This window comes from Mesitornis unicolor, unplaced genomic scaffold (assembly GCF_000695765.1).
Source record: "Mesitornis unicolor isolate BGI_N332 unplaced genomic scaffold, ASM69576v1 scaffold40839, whole genome shotgun sequence".
NCBI classification, from domain to species: domain Eukaryota; kingdom Metazoa; phylum Chordata; class Aves; order Mesitornithiformes; family Mesitornithidae; genus Mesitornis; species Mesitornis unicolor.
In genome coordinates, this window is record NW_010210047.1 from 27,081 (window position 1) to 48,289 (window position 21,209).

At 38.4% G+C, this 21,209-nt stretch overlaps 1 protein-coding gene across 1 annotated transcript in view; it reads left to right on the forward strand.

The window, feature by feature from the left end:
• Positions 1-21,209, forward strand: part of THADA (thyroid adenoma associated) — a gene marked incomplete at its 3' end in the record, with an annotated part of 55,313 nt that overhangs the window by 25,988 nt on the left and 8,116 nt on the right. Inside the window, exons 22-25 of the mRNA XM_010193063.1 lie at positions 3,658-3,790; positions 6,668-6,781; positions 7,915-8,037; positions 8,734-8,825. Coding sequence (XP_010191365.1) covers positions 3,658-3,790; positions 6,668-6,781; positions 7,915-8,037; positions 8,734-8,825 — 462 coding nt within the window. The remainder of the gene's footprint in view (positions 1-3,657; positions 3,791-6,667; positions 6,782-7,914; positions 8,038-8,733; positions 8,826-21,209) is intronic.

Genomic DNA, 21,209 nt, shown 5'->3' on the forward strand with positions numbered 1-21,209 from the left:
TTGATCCAGTATCAGTGGAAATTATTCACCTGTACATGCTAGGTGTCTGATCTTCTGTAATATTTCTGTTGGGTAGCTGGGAACAGACCCTCCTAATCCCTTGCAGTAAACTGGGCTTCTGACTCATTTTGCTGCTCTGAAGTGACCGTGAACCCCTTTCCTTTCCAGGGCCCTATGGCCTGCTAGGAAAACTTCTTGGAAACTTTAAAAATCATGGATGGACTTCCTAGTGAAATGTAGTAGAATTGTTACTAACTTTTCATAAAAAATGTAATCACAGATGTGAAGGGAAGAGTCTAAAATGAAGGAGAGAAAGAAAACTAGGGGGAGGAAAAACTGTTTTTATGTATTTTTGTGCTGGTAGAGTTGGGAGGTACACTGTATAATGAAGTACAGCATAATGAATATAGTGTTAAGGCATTGCTCAGATTGAAGACATGTCAATTTTTAACTCTGTTCCTATTTTTCACCCATTTCTTTTCCTGCTTGGTGAAAGAGAGAGATAGGAGTAGTGATACTGTCTTTCTGAAATTTTGGGGCCACCCAAGGTTCTCTCTGCTCTGCTTGAGAAACCTCGAAACAGTACGTTTCTCAGTGCACCTATAGAATTTAGAAATTTTTGCTTCATTTAGAGTAGATGCTATGGAAAGGAGGATGCAAGTGGAAGGACTTTGGAGCTTCAGAGGAGTTGTTCTTAAAAGCAGACCTTTTTCAATGGTGACTTACGCCTTGAATAGTAATGTGTTTCTGAGGCTAGATTCTTGTCTCCTTAATTATCTGATAAGTGCTAGGGCCAATATGTAAAGTAGCTTTATAAAGAGTAGGAATTGCATTACTTATGTGAAAAAGAATAATACTACAGGTCTATGAAGAGACTAAGTATGGCAAAAGAAAACCCCTTTTTCCCCAGATCGGGACTGATTTCAGCAATTGGAAACACTGAATACTGGCTATATCCATGTAGAAAATGCTTCTGGTCCTGTGCAGTTTATGCCACAAACCACCGACATCCAGGAAGGCCAAATCCATCATCGACCCTTTGTTCTTAACACACCATTAATTTTGGATAGGAGAAAATACAGCCATATGAGTTAGGGAGAGGGGTTTAGCTTTAACTTGGGATCACCAAGCTCTTTGTATTCATTGATACTGACCACAGAAAGGGTTTTGGGCAGGTATGAAATTGTTTTAAACCGACAGACAGATGGGCAGAAATTTGTAGAAAACAGATTTTATTTTACTGTATTGCATCTTAAGTAATTTGTGTATCAAGTTACTGTGTTTTTTTTATTTATTAACACTGCTTTTTTGATCTGGTAAAAATAACTACTATTTCATTCCGGAAAATGACATTAGAGCTTGAGACCTCTAGTTTTACACTGTAAAGCTCCATTATTCTTAAAATTTAGGACCACCTGCTTCTTAAGACAATATTCTTCTTGCCAGACCATAAGGAGACAGAGTTGCCAAATCTAAGGGAGTAGTCATCTCTATTGCAAAGACAATAGTCTCTGTTTCTAACTTTAAAGCAATAACTCTTTCACCTTTAAAAAAAAGGTGCCTTGGTGGGTGAGTGAACAAGGTAGAATTACTTGTGGCTAGATCAAAGCAATACGGTTTTAAGGCAGTCTGAAGTTTATTGGATTTCAGTATATTTCTACTCTTTCTACTACTACTGGAAGGGGGAAAAACCCTCAGTTTACTTAAGAATTAAATATTCAGTATGCTACGCAGCAACTTTTAAAATATTTCCTTAACGCTTTACTTTGTGTTCTTCTGTACCGCGGCAGATGTGAGTTATGTCTTGCGGGATGTTTGTTTTAATACTAAGATAACACCCTGAAGAGAGATGAGCATTATTCTTTGCGTGACTAAACAGAGATATTTAAATTCTGCTTAGCTAGGGAGGTAAGACCAGATGTGGACATAGTCAGAAGTAGAAGCTTGCAGTACATGTTGACGTGGGTGAAGACAACAGCAGAGACCCACAGAGGAGATCCATAAGAGGTTTTGTGTGGTCTCAACCCTAGAATTGCTTCCTCCTCGTCTACCTGTAAGTGAGCAAAGGAACACGTCCTGAAAGTAAGCAGAGGAAGCTGATTATCAGCAACAGAAAGAGAAAAGTCAAAGAAAACGGAACTCGCCGTGAGTTTCCAGATTAATTTGGTTGCTTCTGTCACAGGCTTGGGGCTGGAAGTGCCTTTCTTTTATGCCGTGGTATGAGGTGACATACCCCTTGTGAAGCCAGGTTTCTCTTGCATTCTAGATTGATGGTTTGCATGCTGGCTGCTGTTTTGAAGAGGTGCTGCCCTTAAAATATGGGGAGAAGGCCTGGCAGCAGTGTAAGAAACTTGTGGTGGAAATCCTAAGGGAATGACTGAAGAGAAAGAAGGTTTGCTGTGGGTTCTCCTGACCTGTCTGGCACTTCCCGTGACCTCTGTTTTCTGCGTTATTAATTTTCTGTTTATTTTGTAAAAGAAGGAAAGGAGGGTTTCACTGCAGATTAAAGCCTAATTTGTTGTTCAATATCAGGTTTTTAGCCTACCTAAATTCTTGCTGTAGTAAGAGGAGGGTAAAGAAGGAGAAAGTAGATGTAGATCTTCCATTAGATTTTGGTTTTCACATCAGTACGTGCTGCCTTTTAGCTTTGCTTTTATTTATTTCAGTCACCTGGGTAGAAAACTTGATTGTAGTCTTATTGTAAAGTCTCACTACTTAGTCACGAATTTAATTATAGTTTATATTTTTAGGCAAGGCAAGTCCTGCATGGCTGAGATAATTGCAGTTGTATTGCCCACTGTGACTAATTCCTTCTTCTACACTGTATCACGTGCCAAACCAGTGTGACACGTTTTAATAACAATGTCCCATTAATAGAAATTTTGGTAACAATGAATGATCCTTTTGGAACATTGACATGAGATTAATGAGCTGGTCTTGCACACTGAGTATGGTTCATTTCACTGAACTGATCAGTACCAACAGTTGAAGCAGACTTGAATTCTTGTCCCTGGAAGTCCTTTGCCGAGGCAACGCCGAGTTTTATAACTGCAGAGTAGGAGTATTTGATGATAGGAGAGCAGTTTAGGCACTTTACCAAAAGTTTGACTGACATAGTGTTTTAAAAAGAGCAGTATGTCTTGTTTTTCATTCCTTCTTCTGCTCTGAGATGTGCTGGGGTATTTACATAATATATGCTTGCTGTGAGGGACTTCAGTTTTGTTTTGTGTGGTTATAAACACAATTGTACGTGTTAGTTAGTGTAAGGGTCATGCATCGGCCACTGTGTGACAACAGAGATGTGTGTTTGTGAAGTGTCACTTCCTACACAGTGACTGTTGTGCATATGTCTTTGTTTTCTTCTCCAGAACAGGGTAATAGTTATTGGCAGAAGTGAGCAGTTACGCTGCTGAAGCACAGAATTGTGTTTTCTGTTCAGTGAAATATCTTTTCCTAGTGGCACTTAATAAGTAGGGTTAATATAATTCGTACCAACACTGAAAAAATGTGCAATTCCTTTTTTAATTTCTGTCTTTATTTCTTAAAAAGTCTGTGTATACGGTTGGAGATCTTCACATATAGCAAGAAGTAGCTCCTAAGGTTACTAATTGCCTTCTTTGACTCTGTACAACTTTCTTACGTACTTGTTTCATGTAGATGTAACAGTGAGAGTCTGCACAAGATGCCAGAGCAGTGGCTAAGCTGTGTGTTAGAAGAAATCAAATCTTGTGATCCTTCGTCTACACTGTGTGCAACCAGACGTAGTGCAGGAATTCCATTCTATATACAGGTACCAAATAATGTTATTTCCTATGACTGATTTTTTTGTTTTTGCTTTGTTTTGTCTTTTTGACCTACTTTCTGGTGAATACGCTTATGTAGTATTTAATTTACTTACTTCAACCCCTTTTGGTCAAACAGCTACTTTTTTAATACAGATTTTAATTGCCTTTGTGCAACCAAGAAGCTGATTGTAATTAAACCATGTTTGGTACTGTTTAGTGGTGCAGTTCTATTGACTATTGAGATTTTTGGCTTGTGGTAGGTTCAGATAGCATTTCAAATCACTGAGCTTAGGCTCTGTGTGGCCTCTGTAATAAACCTGACAAATTTATAAATTAATTCACAGATTAAGTAAAGCTGTGTTAACCATATAACTCTGCTTTGTCCATGCGAAGTGGGAGGGTGGTAAAATATGAACAAAACATCAGAGAATTGTAAAATGGTGGCCTGGAAAATACTACAAAGAACTTGGAAAGTCCACTGAGCAGAATCAAGTGATAGAGTCACACTGACTGGTGTTGACTGACAGTCTGGAGTGCAATGAATAAGTAGGTTACTGAAGACTTACATCTGTGAGGGTGAGGCCATGCTCCAGCAGTCTTCCCGTTCCCGGTGTTGCCATCGGCTCTACACATCCCAGCCTCTGGCTTCTGCCAAGCTCAGACTTGATGGCTGATCAGCTGCCTGGCAGTGTTTTGTCTCTGCTTGAAGTGCCACCTCATCTGAGTGCCTCACAGGAGTGTGCAGCAGCTCATCTCCATCCTTGTGGGGTCAGTCACTGCGGAGTTGGTCTTGCAGATCACACTAAGCTGTTTCCATTCTGTCATTTCTTAAAGCAGCCACGATTGCTTTCTCCTAGATTAAGCTCCATCATTTTAATTTTCAACCAGTTTTCTAAGACAGGAGTCCAAGATTAGCTGCACGATTTGTAACTTTCTCCACTTGCTGAAGTATAGTCTCAAGCACGTTCCAAAAATCTGAGGGACTGCTGGGAGGAAGCTCTCCCTGCCAGAATAATTCATCTTGCTTGTTTTCCGCTGCCCTGAGAGAGCTGAGGCAGCCTGCTTCTGTCTGACCTCTCTTGTGTCCGTCACAGCCTGCTCCTGGCTTTGCTGGATGCATGTGTGCTAGGCAGCAGAGATCAGAAGTAGGGCATTGGTTTTAGAGACCTTTTACCTTCTAAAATTCAGTAGTTAAAGATCTCTCCCTTTTACATCTGTAAGTTGTCTGCAAAATTAATTTAGTGATTTCATGTCTTCTGGTTTCCCCATTCACACCACAGAGTTTGAATCCAGTGGGCACCAGCTGGCATTAATCTTGAGAATGTGAAAAAAAACAAACATGTTTGAATTAATTTTTCATGTAAAAAGTCACACTGTCTAATGTAAAGACTAGGTGGACCCAGTGGTATCCCACTGCAGTTGGCCTACATTACTGAGTCCACATGGCAAAGCTTGCTCTGTGCCATAGCTTTTTGGATAAACAGGTCAGATGCTGCTATTTTGACAACTCTGGAAGAGTACCAAGTTAGTCTAGTCAATTAATCCCAGTGTTCATTCTAAACCTTCTCATTAGTCTGAAATAATCTATTTTTGAATTGTAATTTCATTGTAAAGAGAGGCGATAGTGGATTTTGGCAGTAGTTCTGAATGTGCCTGTAGCACTCAGTAAAATGAATTAAGCCTTAAATAACATGTTGCATTTAGATAATAAAAATACAAGTTGTAATGCATATCCTAACAGTACTGTAATAAGGTTATTTTATTAATGCATAAAATCGAGACTCAGTGTGGTCTTTGCCATCTGCTTCCTGTGACATTTATTTTTGTCCTACTAAAACACATCTGTTTTAATGATAATATGTAATTTTTAAGGTTATAAGCATTTTAAATTAGCTATTTAAAATAGAAATATTATTACCTAATATTACAAAGGTGCAGCTCCAATTAGCGGGTGAGGAAATTGTGGGAAAATACTAGTTACAACTTTAACGTTTTTAGGGTATGAAATTTAGTCTTCAGTTCATTTTCCTCTATGTTATACTTCATGAATACGTTTTGGGTTTTTCCCCTTCTCTCTCTCTGTTCTTCCATTGCTAAAGGTACTGATAAACTGGCAGTGACTACTTCTGGGTTTCTGCCTAACCTCTGTACTTTATTTGGCTTGTAGTTGACCCATTTGGTTGTTCTTTTGTGATGTAAAGTAGTATTAAATATCTTGTTTGAACTGATGCTGAACAGACTCTGGGCCCCAAAACACAAATGGATAGTGATTTTCTATTAGAAGTAAGTGATTTATGATTATCCATTTGTACTAAGTTGGACAAATTCAACAGGAGTTACTAGACAGAGAGAGAAAGACTTAACTACAGTCCTGAATTTTAGAGGACTAAGTTAAAGTTAATTTACATCTCAGCTGGATGTCCGACCCATTGAACTACTGTTTGGAGACAGAAGCATCTCTTCTCTCCTTTTAAAAATTTGCTGCTTGTTTTACCCTGCTTTGGAAACCAGGATTTATTCTTTGGCCAGCCCATGTCATCTTAAATATAGATGTTATTAAACTAAAAAAAAGTCCATAGTAGGAAATGTAAGTATTCATAATATGGCAGATACTTCTGCTGTAATAAATGCTTTTTTGGTGTTCAATAAATTATCTGTTGTATTCAAGCAAATTTTCTTAGGCAGATGGATAGCGACTGAGCAGAGTTTTCTTACTGAAACATTGACCTCTAAGAGGCTTTAAGCCAAACCAAGAGTTAAAACTGGAACTTTTTTCAAATTTTTCTTTAGATTTTGTCTGTGGTCAGAAGCTGTATAACATGATAAATACATGAATGTGGAGCAGAACAAATTTTTAGTTCTTTACTTTAAATTTTCTGTAGGCTTTGTTAGCTTCAGAACCAAAGAAGAGCAAAACAGATTTGCTGAAAATGACAATGAAAGAATTGCTATCTTTGGCTGCACCTTTGAATGAATCCTCAAGTGTAATTCCACAGGTACAATACAGCCTCTCATCAGAGGGCAAATGTCTTATGGGTGTTTGTGTTACTTCAAACAGTTGAGGAAATCTGTGTGCGTTTTTAATGAGGATAATTTGTTTTCATTGTCTATAACTAGATTCTAGAATGTGTTTGCATGTGCAGAGGTTATGAAGTCACTGGAATTTGAAAGTGCATAAGATACTAAAACATGGATTGGGCATAATTTCATAGTTTTTTTCCTAGTAGAGCAAATATAGCCGTATTCATTTTGAATTCATATGATCATTTTACTGCCTGTAGTATATTTCTAAACAAGCAGATGAGTAATTTCCTTTCTACAAGGAAATTAACAAACCAGAATTTGTTTATGGTTAGAGTAAACAGAGTTGCATAAATCATGTTTGCACCAACGTACCATGTGAAAAGTGATTTTATGCATTCTTAGTAACTTCCAGAAGTTAAAAATATATATATTTAATGCATAAAAATATTATTTTAAAGTCAAGATCTGTATCTTCAAAATGTTATCAAATACTTAATCTTTCTGTTTGTCGGTGCAAGCCATAATTTGTTGACAATACATAGAAGTATGTTCTAATGGCTCTGCCAGATCTTCTGCTGGTATAAATTTATGTAGCCTTGTCAAAGTCTGAGAAGCTACACAGATTACCTCCTTCCCCTACAGAGAGGAGAGAAGTATCAGAAAATGCTCCATATGGTGAAGCGAGCCTGGCTGTCAGTTTTAGCTTAATATTGTCCTCCTATAAGTTGTAGTTTATTTTTTCTCACAGTATCTAGAGCATGTCAAGAATGTTGGAAAAAATGATTCTAAACTCTGAAAGTTATTTTTACAGCCATGATAAGCTAAGGAAAAAGGAATGCTGGCCTTCGCTTGCAGTGCCTGGACTGTACTTGCTAGAGGAATATATTTTTAAACTGTAATTGTTTTTAACAGTGTTTACTGCTGCACCATCATTATATATATTTTTAATAGCAGTATTCTCGTATTTAATACAGAAATAAAGTGTTATAAAGGTGTATATGGATTATTTTTGTTTCACATGTTCATTGCTGTAATTATCATATATTAAATTTATGATAGTTTCCAAAGAATATATATTTTTCTTAAATTTCTTCTACCCCCACAGGTTCATGCTTTAAATATCCTTCGGGCACTGTTTAGGGATACACGTTTAGGTGAAAACATCATGCCTTACGTTGCAGATGGAATACAAGTAGCGATTCTAGGTTTTATGTCACCTGTCTGGGCAGTAAGTTAACTCTTAATTTTGTTACTCTAATATAACTGGGTATAGAGTGGTGCTGTTCAGTGAACCTTTGGTCATGCTTATAAATGGCAGTACCACAATTTCTGGAATGTTATATGGTGTAGTATTTTAAGGTGCAATACAGAAAAATGAAACAAAACCAGAAAAAGTCACCAAAACTATGACTTTTTTGCAGGTCTATGTTGATATTTAATGTGATGCACTGATACTGACAAAAAGTAGGGACAAAGATTACCGTATAGATAAAAACGTTTCTGGCTGTTAGATTTTGAGTCAGTGCACATGGCTAGTGAGGACTGCATTTACTTTCATTCTCACTGTTCCTTTACATTTTGATAAAAGATGGTACTCCATGGGGCATATTAAGGTAGAACGTTTCATGATCTGCCACGGACAAGGGTGGTTGCTTGGAACCACTAAAATCTGGACGTATCCCTTGTATTAAAGATGGACATCTCCAAAAAATCGGAACTTTCTGTTAGTGCCACCTTGATTAAGAGGCAAGATGCTATGAATTAATTGTTTCCATGTGCTGACCCATGAACAGTAGGCGCGCACTGTCCTTCACTCAGCTGTTCTTCTTTTCAACTGCACATCGGTGGCTGCACTTAAAAAAATGTTAGTACATTTCAAAGCGATTTTTACAACATAGTTGATGTTATTTTCTTTTTCCTTTAGGTAAGAAATTCATCTACACTTCTGTTTAGTGCCCTGATTACAAGAATTTTTGGGGTTAAAAGAGGGAAAGATGAAAATTCAAAGAAAAATAGGTAAGCTACACTTGGTACCAATTGTAAGTTTGCAAAACATGTCCTTAGCCAGCAACAATTTGCAAATGTTGCTTGCTTTATTGGATATATTTGAATCCTGATGTCACAACAACATCTAGGTTTGCTTAAACTATGCTGCCAAGAAATAAGCGGTAGGGCCAAAAATATCTGCTGTTAAGCACTGAGAGTTAATTTCTACTCATGTGCAGTTTTATAGAAGATGAACATTGCTGAGAGATTTTGGTACCAGTGACTCTTCCGAATACCCAGTCTCTCTTGTGGTCATGAACTAGCCATATTGCTGCTCTTGACAGCAAAGAGAGGGGGTGAAGGAGAAGAGGGGGGATGGTCATATGTGTGTTCCCTAACCTCTAGAGCAGGCCTGGAGGTAATCTCACCCCTACTAATTTGATATTTTTTCCCCTTTAGTCATCTTATCTAGAACATGCTGTCCTCTTTCATGTCTTTTTCTTCCGAGCTCCAAAAATGACAGCTTCCAAAGCTGCTTCTCTACCAAGGGATTCTGCCCTTGAACTCTGTAGTCCTGCTCCAGATCCTCTAGTGTTTCACTTTCTTACGTAAAACCAATTCCCTTGTTACTCTTAAAAGCTCCCCACTCCTGAGAATTCTTGTTTCTCTGCATCCTCCAGTTAGTGTATAAGCACCTCTGTGTTTTATTTGGCTTTCAGCCCCTTCCTTTAGCTTCTGCAGCAAATGAAGCATGCCCATGCCCTGTGCTCTGTAGCTGAGGCTCCTGTTCTAGTAGGGATGTGAAAATAACCCTGGCCGCAGAATAAACTCATTAAAAAATACTCCTGGGGCATTCAGTGGGGCCATAGAGTGGTCACACTATGGATATTGTGTTAACCATTTCAGAAATTCCTAATGGGTTTTCAAATCATGGTCAAGGTATGCAATTTCTGAAAGAAGACAATTGTTATGATTTACCTACAGAAATTCCACTCTTTTTTTTTCTTTTTTTTACTCATTCTACAGGGATTCCTTAGTGTAGACCTATGTGGCTAGTATAATTTTCATGTAGATTATGAGAAACTAAATGTTCTGGGATGATACTAGTCTTTAATCTTTAGATGACAGATAGGTGCCATTTTAGCTGTTTGAAATTATTAATTTCAGGTGTCACTTGTAAAATTAGTTACTTTATATGTATGAATGTGGAGAACAAGTACAGGTGGGAGATTGGAGGGAGATTTCCCTCAGAAAACAGCTCTTCCCCCAAAAAAGATTTGAAATGTCATCTCCCTTGCTCCATGAAATTATCCCTGCTTTGTCATAAACCTAAAGAACTTCTTGCCCAAACCTGGAATTCACTCCTGTAAGCCTGGAAACCCAAGCAGAGCAATAAAAAGTGTTTCTTTCATTCTCACTTTGTTTCTGTAACAGCATTTAAAATTTGGTGGTTGGTTTGTTAGGTTTGGTTTGTTTGGGTTTTTTTTGGTTTTTTTTTTGTTTTGTTTTAAACTTTGATACTGAGCACTTACTGAAAGAGATACAGAACTCCGCTTTTTTAGGATAGTATCCTAGGGGAAAAAACTTCACGCTAACCTCTGCAGTGGGAAGGCAGACTGAGTTCTCCAGTACCTGTGGTGTGGCAAGATACGGAATCTGAGATTTCTGCTTGTGAAATTGCAGAAAGTAATCCATTTGAGCATCTGTTGGAAATGTGGAATACCAGAATGAAGGAAAGTGAATTTTTATGTATTTAAATTGAAGTAATTAAAAAACATATTTTTATGTAGATGACACTGTCAACTTGCTTTTTTTGTTTACAGTAATTTCTTCATAGTAATTTTGACCAAAAGATGTTAAAGCTGGGCTGGCTTCTTTCTCTTCCTCTATTCATTTGGCAGTTTTGCATTAAACACTGTGTGTAGTCTGTCCTGCTGTTTCCCACCTGCAGTCGTCAATACCACGAAACAGGGAATGGAAAAACACTTCTAAGGACAGGTCAGTGAGAGCCAGGTGGCAGAAAAACTGAGGCAGAGATTTACAGTTTCTGACTCCTATCTCTACAGGACATACTGGTTTAGGATAAGAATTACGTAGAGGCGGTTTGGCTATTTTGTTTAAGTTTCTTCCTCTGAACCCCACTGGTGGGTTTAAGGTAGGTTGTGTTTGGGAAGAGATCTGTGTTTTAGGGGTTTGGCACCACGAGGTGTCACCGTTGCTGCACAGCACACTGCAGCCTCATCCCTGGGGTGCAGCTGCGCGTGGACGCTTCTCTTCCAGAGCTCTAAACTTGTTTTGTTTGGTGTTTTCCTGGAACAGAATTAATATATTAAAACCAAGTATTTTTTTTCCCCCAGCTTTTAAATCTGCCAATTTACTCCAGGAACATTAACATTTTAGCAACTTGCATCTCTAGGAGCTTGTGTGAAAGCCCCCTGGGTTTGAGCTGCTTGTTCTGTTGCCTGCAGGATGTTCTGTTTGCATTAAGGGGCAATCTGTCTGCGGATGGACATGGGGACCAACTCTGATGCTGCCATTAGGACTTTGCATAGGTTTCCCATTTCTCTGATTTTAGATTAGAGGATTCAATCTGTCTCTCCTGGCTGGGCTGTTCTGGGCATCTGTCTAAAAAAGGATGGACTTTCTGGTTGTTTTCTCAAGAAGAGTTCCTATGAAATTGGTACAGTTGGGGTGGTGGAGAGTTTGTGTAGACCTCCAGAGGAAAGTGTTGTTGGAACAGTGCTGTCAACTTAACTCTGCTGTTGTGTTACTTTAACATAGGTACTTCGTGTTGTGTTTCCCTTTGTTTCTCTTTATCTCCACTAAAAATTCACATACGGACATCCCTTTCACCCCTCAAACTTTCCTGTGTCATTTTGGCTGTTTGCAGTAGAACAACTGTGTGATAGGGCCCCTCACTCCATTACAAAGAGAGTGAGAGAATGCTAACTCTGCTGACAGACGTTTTAAGTGACATCTGCAGTGGCCATCCCTATTGGAGAGCAGAGGCAAGAAAGCACATTGAGCTGGGCTTTGTGATCACTGAAGGGGCATTAGGAAGGTCATCCAGAAACGTCTGTCTCAACCCGAGGACAAGGCAGGACTGGATTATGCTCGAGAAGGTCTGCTCTCTGAAAACTTGGTCTGCGGTCTGAGGAAATCTGGGTTGAAGAACTTAACAATTCCACATTGTGACTTGGTTGTGCTGGTTCAGTTGTCAATGAGGCTGTTGGTTTGGTCATCTGCAATGTGTTTGCAACAGCTCTGTTGGCACAGCTGGGGAGTGGAGAACTGGGCCAGTGAAGGAGAGGGATTTCTTCAGCAGAGCTCTGGTCTGATGCCAAACATCACTCCTAGGAGTTCACTGGAAACTTGAAGGGACTACTCCACAGCATGCTCTACAGAAGATGCAGTCATATCCTGTTTTCATTAAATATTGATGCATCTTTTTAATTTTAGCATGGGCAAGGAAATAATGAATTGGAAAATTAATACTTTAAAAATAACAACTGTGTATAGCTCTTGCAAGTAGAAGAGATAGAAGCTGTGTGAAGACTCTTTATGGCAGTCCACACAATTATACAGGCTGAGCTTTCTCTTTCTAGTGAAAAGAAAGTTAGAAACAGAAATTTTCTTTGGGTTCTCTCTTTCTGAGAGAGACTGTATCAAAACTTGTAGTGCTGCTCTAACTGTGTGTGTTTGTATGTGTATATGTGCATGTGTGTATTTGGATGGATGTATTTGGATGCTCTGTGTGGATACATCACAGTGTGGTTTAGAGAAAAGTAATGACCCCTTCTCCACATCTTCCCACCAGCTGCTCTGGAAGCAGCGCTCTGAGGGGCGCGGTGAAGACCCCCCGTGCTGCACTTGGTTAAAAGCAGATGAAATGGAACTTTAAACGGCAGTGAGTTCTATAGACCTATGAGTTTTGCCCCTCAGGTTTTGATGTAATAGTCATTTCTAGTTTTCTTGTGCAGTCAGTTTACAATGCAGCTTTGCCAACTCCACGCACTTTTCAAGAAGCTGGGGTGCAGCGTATGCTTTCTATTCTGTTTTCTTCATGGGTATTTTTTTCCTGTTAGTGTTGCTACAGATTGCAAATCATCTAAAGTAAATGTTTGCTCTAGTTCATGGTAGGCTCTGGTGTTCATCACATGAAAAATTAGGATGTCTTGAGATGAGGAGATTGTCTAAAAATAGAATGGAATATATACTGTGATAGTTAATGCAGTTCTGTACATGGAAGTCAAAATAACTTATGTATAAAGTTAACTGAAATGAATTTTGAAATGTAATTAAGTTTCTCATCGTAGAGTAATTATCTTCTGCCCAGATTAGTTACAGTAGCTCATAGTTACTATGGTGATATGACAATAATAATCATCATCATCATCATCATATAATAACAGTGATACTTTCACCTAAATTCTTACACACACACATATATGTGTCTATATATTGTCTGTATATGCACTATAGATATGTCTGTATATAATACTGGAGTACAGACCAGTGGTCTCTAGTCCAGTGGTATACACACACATGTATCAGAGACCTTTTTGATCTGTAGTTCAGTACTAATTAAAGCTGTTTGTTACTAGACAAGAGTAATTTAATGAAACACCTAGTATTTCTAGCTTTTAGATTTATTTTTTTATAAAGGATAAGCATGATCAGAAATTGCCTTTGAGGCAATTTGTGATTTGACTTAGGATAAGCTTTAGTCTTTAGAGTAATAAAAAAGGATCTTCCTGACATATCTGAAAATGGAATTTTTTGAGTTGGAATATAAATGTTGTGAACTCCTCAGAAAGAATAACCAATGGCCTCAGGTACAGGCTGGGGTTAAAATAATGGATGGAGGGGGGAATTTCCTTAGCTTCTCACCTTGGTGGAGGAGGTTCCAGGAAGGAAAAGCTTCAACTCGTTGATTAAAAAACAGATTTTTAAGCAAGGTGGGAATGGTACATTGCAACGTGGTGGTTTTTACATGAAGTAGCCAGTGTGTGTCTGTGTCTGATATATATACACATTTTTTAGGGGGCGGTGGAGCTCCTATGTATTTAGGCTCTAGTGAAGGGAAAATGCATATGCAGAATAATACTTAGCTGTCAACACAAGTTTTCTGTGGAGTAAATATTCATGCTGTTTAGGAAATAGAGTATGAATGCTGCCATGTTCTCAATGTTGGTTTAGATATATTTGAAAAGAAGGAACAACTTCAGGTGCCATTTACATAGTACTTCCTCAAGTCTTTATTTTCATTGATAGCTGTCAGTAAATGTTGATTACTTTCAATAACTTCAATCACATGGACAGGAGAAACGTATTTTTTAAATTATAGTAAGTAGACACAAACAGGTTTTGAAGATGCACTGTTGACTGTGAGGCAGTCAACATGCACAACTGCCCTCTGCTTGCTTTGTTTTCATTGCAAATTGAGAGTTCAGTACTTCTCAGTAAGTGGTTTCTTGCACACTTGAAGATCACCGAGTAAGACCAAATTAACTTTTAAAAACACTAAGTTGATTTTTTTTCTCCTAAATTGACATGTACTTTTTCATTAACATTAAGGCTTTGTATGAATACTAAGGTTTTTAAGACCATAGATAATCTTACACCATGAAAGGTTAGAGGGAAACATTCAATACTCTCTTTTCCTATTATCTCTAAATTAAATGAATCTGGAATTATCTTCCTTTTCACTAAACCACTCTGGAGTTGTAGCTTGAAGTACATAAAATACATCTAAAGTACATGATTCCTGTTGAATCTTCCACATCTGGCAGGCTAACACTTCCAATATTTCTAGCTTAACAGCTGAAAAATCTGGTTTACGTCAATGATGTTTTTGTCAGTCTTAGCAGCAACTTTATTAGACACTTGCAGTGCATCATACTGGGCTTTGATAGGACTTCTGAGGTGGATCTGTGTTGCTCACAGAGGAGTGGCCAATGCTATTTTGGGATAAGCTGAAAGAAACCTTGGTGGTGCTAATGTGGTCAAGCTGTAATGGCTCATCAGTGTCGTAAAAATTGGATAGCCCTTAAGAGAGTTTCACTGGAGGCGATACTCAGATTGACTCCAGCCCATAAACGCTCAGTGCTGGCTTGGAGACACACCACTGGCAGGAGTCCTGCGTGCCAGCTGAGGTACAGCAGCTTGTGAGAGGAGGCTGACCGCAGCGATGGGTCCGCAGGAAGGGCAGCGGTGAGGCAGCAGAGTGCTGGGCCTCTTGTGCTGGCTCCAGCAGGGAAATGCACGTAGGGCTTGATTCACAAAACTGGCCTCTGAGCTCTGTACCTCTTGGACCACATCCTGTGAAGGAAAGGGTTGGGATTGCTTTATCTTGGATCTTGGTAGTGATTCCCTAGTGGATTTTTTCTGGCAGCCTTGGTCTGTTGGAGCTTTCCAGTTCAAATACTGGGTCAGTGACAGTAAGGCTTCAGGAGATGACCGAGCCATTTAAATGCCCCATGTCCTTTACTTCTGGCTCCTTCTGTGCCATGTTTCGCAGCCTGTACCCTCTATGCCACCTTTGTTGTTCCAGTGAATGCTTTCAAAGTAGTTAGTAAAGAATTGCTGCAGTACCTTGTCTTGTGAGGGTGGTGTTTTTGTTAAAAAGAAATCCCTCTCCCTTCTGTCTGCCAAAAATAGGCCACATTTATTTTCCTCAACTCTTTTGTTTTTAATGCTCTGGCTCGTTGTTTGTTTTTTTTTTATTGACTTTGACAGATTTAGAAAACTTAATCTCAGAACTGTCTCAAGAAAACATGCAAAAGTTCAGGCTGACTCAGATAACCGTTACGGCTTTTACTGATTAATAGTCCAGTAACAATATGCTTGTTTGAACATAATTTTGAACAGACTTCCTATTTCTAAGTGCCTTTATAATAGGAATAATGATAAGGTGCTATTAACTTGTAAATTGTAGGTAAAATTTATGAAAGTTTTGTACAGAGACACAAATTGAAAACAAGCTCCTGTAGAAACCTGTTTCCCTCTATGTTATTACTTCAATTGTTCTTTTTGTTTTACAAGTCTAATCTAAAACTACCTAAAATCTCCTGTAGCAGAAAACATGAACTGTTCTCCTTGAGGTTGAGGATGTTCTGTGTCTATATACTTTCTGCTGATTTTAGGAATGCAATGTGTGCATCTATCTGGAATACCTAAAATCTACAGAATTGTTCTAACTTCAAGGTTTTATTTTGTATATACAGAGACAGAAAGATATTACTTCACATAAATCCCAGTCAAATCCTTTGGACCTAAACACACACTTAAAGCACTGGTGTGCAAAAGTGTATCTGTGCTGTCCTGAACAGGGAGGATCTTCATGACGTGCTGTCTTAAGAATAATAGGAAGATGAACATGGTAAAGTGACCTGAATGAAAGTTTACCCAAAGTGAAACATATGTGCTGGCCTGAGGTAACTTCAGTCCATTCATTTATTTTAAATAAATTAGAAACGTAATGTCAAAGTTTGTTTTTGCCGAGTGAGTAAAATGCATTCGGTGAAACAAAAATTACTGTATAGCTAACCACATGGGTAGATAATTTAGTTTCTGATGTAGTGATAAGAGTTTTCATTAATATGAATGAATTATTCTGTTTAGTTCCATACATATGTACACATCCCTTATTCATTAACTTCACTGTACTAAGTAAAAAGTACTCTTCACAGAATTCTCCCAAAGAGAAAGAAAGAGTGCGAGTTGTTTGAAGGTAAAATTCACAATGCTAAATTTGTGGCAGGAGATGAAAGATTCTAGTTATGTAGGCAGTGGTTGAACAGATTTCATGGAGCCTTTCTAGATGTATATGCATACCTCTTAATTTTATTTATATGGGTGTATACATACATACGTATGTGCATACACGCGTGCACACTCATGCATATACACAGCTCAACTTTCTAAAAACAATTTGCTAAAAATATTTATATATTATGTAAAATAGATATTTTAAACTGTTTTATATATAGTTTTTATACATGCATATATACAGACATGTTTGTGTATGTATATCAAAGTTGAGTGCTGATTAATGTGTTGATACAGGTACCAGATTGTGTCTGTGATGTCGGGTTTAAGTGATGTTCCCCTGTTTTTAGTCTGAGCCCATTGTATGCTTACTTCTCTTGTTAGTTTAGCAACAAAAGTGCTCTTGGAAAAGGGCTTCACAAGTTATTTTAGTGAACTGTGTGTTGCATAATCATTCCTCTCAGTCACACTTGTCCTGAAGTATTTGTTCTACACAGGTGCTCTTTCCGTACCTGTTTACACAAAGGGTATAATAGATAGCAAAACAAGAGGTATAAAGAAACTTGTACTTAAAAGAGATCAAAGCAAATAAGACCATGCAGTGCTTTGGAAATCTTGGGTAGCTCTATTGTAAATAAAAGTGCTTCTAAAGTAGAAGGTATTTAACTACTGTATTTATACAGGCTTTGATTGACAGTTCAGTTATTAACCTCATAAAAACACAGCAACGTAAACTAGTAAGAATGTTTATTCTAGCACTTCTATCTGAAGGAAAATGAAAACCAAGATATAGTGGCATGTTCTTAGTTCCTCTTAAGTATTTATTGTAGGGCTGTGTAGCATAAAAGAATGTTTTTTCAAGTCAGTGAACTTAAACTGTTTTGCTTACTGTTCTGGGATTTAAGTATTTTCTAATTCCTAACAAAACAAAGGTTAAATTTATTGAAGGTGCAAAGTCACCACATCTTTATTGAACGTGCAAGCCCCACATCTTTATAAAGATTCTTCTTTCCGCTTCATAGTGTTTTTCTTTTCATGTGGGGTAAAAATGAAATCAGAATTGTTTTTTGTAGTAACTAACTTGATGTGGTTATAGAAAAGTTGTCCCTTCTTGCCACTGTAGAGGTGTCCTGTATCATGTTAGGTCTAGAAAAATAAGTATGCAGTAATCTTTTCTATCTTTGCTCTTGGGCTTATTAGCTGATACATTGCACCAGTTTGGGTTTTCTTACAGGTTTTTTTTCCAGGCTTCACTGGGGCTTTTCAAGCCTCCCTCCAAAATTACGTAGCCTTTTGTCTTCTGTGGGAGCCCTAAAATGCTCTTATGCATGTGAAATGTTTGTTTGAAAGCAGCTTGTCATGCGTCCTGAGACAGGATGTGGTTCCAGGAATTTAACTCCTAGGTATGTTCTTCAAAACAAAATTTTCTGAAGTGAACTCTTAAAATTTATATATAGAGGAACTTGCCTGTTGCTATTTTCTGTCTCTTATAGTAAGAATAGTGATTCTCTGATAGTCATCCAGAAGGACTGCTAATCAAGAGCTTTCATAAAAATGTACTAATTCTGATTAAACAATTTAAAGTGCTTATTTTTATTTCACATCAGGCTAGTACTTTAAATACTAATGAATGTTGAGGCAAAAATAATACTTTGTTCTGAACTGAAGACTATGTTACTAACTTACTGAAAAACGGGCAAAACTCAATAATATTATTTTTCTTAGCAAGAGCTATTTTATACTGTAATTGCAGTAGCTAGTGATGGCCAACAAATACAGGAAGACAAGAAAAACACCAATCTGTTAAGAAGACAAGGTGTTAAAGCCATGGTGCTGGACTGGGCAGTAGCTGAGTGGAATTACAGAAACTGTGAAGGGATCTCCTGATCCCGTTTCCTTGATGCCTATTCAAAGTGTGACTGTTAGCAAACTACATTATATCAGCAGTGAGTTTGAGTGAGTTAAAAACCTCCAAGGATGGAGATTTCACAACCACTCTTGAATAACATGCTCCAGTGCTTCATTCCCCTTCCCAGTGCAGGATATTTTTCCTGTTGCCCAATTTAAAACTCCCAAGCTATGATTTGTGACTATTGGTCCTTTCTATACCATCTGCAACTACTGCAAGAAGTTTAGCTCTCTAATCTTTGCTTCCTTCAAGTAGTTGTAGGCTGCTGTTGGATATCCCCTGGGCCTTCTGTTTGTCAGACAGAACCAACCTGGCTCCTTCAGCTTCTTCTCATAGGGCATGTACTTTTAGGTCCTGTCCATTGGAGCTGCTATTTGCTGAACCCTCTCCTGTTTCATCTAATGTCTTCTGTACCTGTCAATCCAAAACTGGGTGGAGGATTCCATGTAGAGCTTTACACTGCCAAGTAGAGGAGCGTAATAACTTCTCTTGACCTGCTGCTGGGTTCTTTCTAATGAACATAGCCTAGTGTGTGGTTTGCCCGGTTTGCAGTGAGGACGTGCCATTGGCTCATACTCAGCTTGGCGTGCACTGTAACCCCCAGGTTCGTTCCCAGGGGCTGTTACTGAGCCATCTGGTTTTCAGCCTATGCTGATGCTCAAGGTTATTCAGCTGAGGTACAAAATTTTGTGTTTCTTGTTGAACTGCATGAGGTTTCTGTTGGCCCAAGTCTCAAGTTTCTCAGGGTTTGTCTAGACTGAACTTCTACTGTTTGGTGTTTCATCCACTCCCCCCTAATGCAGTGTTGTCCACAGATCTGAAAGGGTGCTTTCTATCTCATCAACTGAGGTGCTGATAAAAATGTTGAGGAACACAGGGGCCCCAGAATTGACCCATGGAGTATTTATTGGTTGCCAGCCAGCAAGCAAACACTGACCCATTGATACCGTTTGGGCCTGGTGGTCCAGCCCAAATGCTTTGTTTGTCCAAGCTGTACTCTCTCAGCTTCCAAATGAGAAAGCTAAATGAAGCTGAACCTATTTGACAAGTACAGCAATTTCTTGTGCGTTTTAAAGTTTTCTGCTGTAATAAAAGTGTAGCTTAAGTGTTTTCCTGAAGAAATAAGAATGGTCAGATTCCAAGAATGATTCTAAAATTATGAGAATTGTTTTATCAATTTTCACAAATCTGTTTGAGTTTCATCTGTTTGAATGCTCACCACACTCTTGGATTCCCTGTGCATTTCTGGACAGGTTTTTTTAGGTTGGTTTCTCTGTCAGTTACTTCTTTATGGACATGAAACTCTGAAACCTGGCAAGTTTGGAGCCTTTCAGTAGTGTGTACACTCTCTTCCCAAACTCCTAGTTATGGTTCTTGCCCTGGAATTTGTAGATTACCTCTTTGAGCTGAACATAATGGGGTCATCTTAGGATAATTTTAAGATTCTGCTTCTCTTGTCTCAGGTCAAGTGAAACCTGCAATTCTTTTAGAGGTTTTTGTTTTTTTTAAAAAAAGTGTGAGCTACCTGTTTACCCTTTCAGAAACACATGGCAGCCTTCAGTTTTGTTGAAGGAGTGAAATACAAGCTAGTTTTTAAGGGTGATCTCTGAGTGCCTGGTGCTTCTGAAAGGAAGTTCTAGACATTTTTGCATTCATCCAGTGTGCGTTTTGGAATCTGCTTGCATACAGATTAGTCTGATGACATCAAGGGTGCGATTTGAAAATTCCAGTTGCTAATCTTTACATAATTCTTATCAGCAACAGTTCAGCACCGGTTGAACTGCATGTGTTTAAAAAAGGGTTGGAATTTCCATGCAGATCAGCATATTACAAAATCGTAGGAGCACACGGTAGAAAGGGTCCTGCTGGTACATTGACTCACTTCTTTTCATAAACAAGCTTGCTATGCTGTTCCTTTTATAAACTGATCAAGTCGCATCTTAAAAACACTTTGCTTTTTCCTCACTGTTTCTGCAGGAAGACTCCCTGAATGCCACCTTCCCCTCAAGAATCTTGTTGCTTTGATCATTAGAAACTTAACTTACAGTGTATATTTATCCCTGGCCATTTAATATTCATTTGTTCTTCTGCCAGCATTGTCCTTTACTTTAAATAATTATTTTCCCTCCTGGGGAAAATACCCTCGAGGTATTTGTGGATGCCAGTCGTATATCCTGTCTGTGTTAATTTTGCCAGCCAAAACAAGCTGAGATATTTACACCTCCTCTGAGGAAATTTGCTTTGTATTCCCTTGCTTCACATGAGCAGCTTTTTTTAAGCATCAGTCTTAGCTCAAAGTTAGCTGTGATTTATTCCAGCTTATGTCCTACCTGAGTGTTGGGGAGTGGCATTAGTACTTTCTTGTCCATACTGACTGTATCAGAATCACATTTGCCCTTTGTCCTCTTGATGAGGGATCTAAGGTGCCAACTAATACGCTTGGATCCTTTTGCTGTTTCCAGCTGATGAGCTCCTAAGTTGTTTTTTTTTTTTTAATTAGTCCTTGTGTACACAGTCTCTATTAATTTAATGTGCTTCTATTATTCTGGTCCTCCAGATAGCCGGTTTTGTTTCATAGTGTTTTAATCATCCTTCTCTACAGCCAGTGCCTCATAACTTTTGTTTCATTGATGGATTTTCACTGACACACTCCTAGCTCTTTTGCTGTGGTCTTCAATTAAGCTAATTGATATTCATCCAGTAATAGATTAGTTCCACCAATAACTGAATGGAAA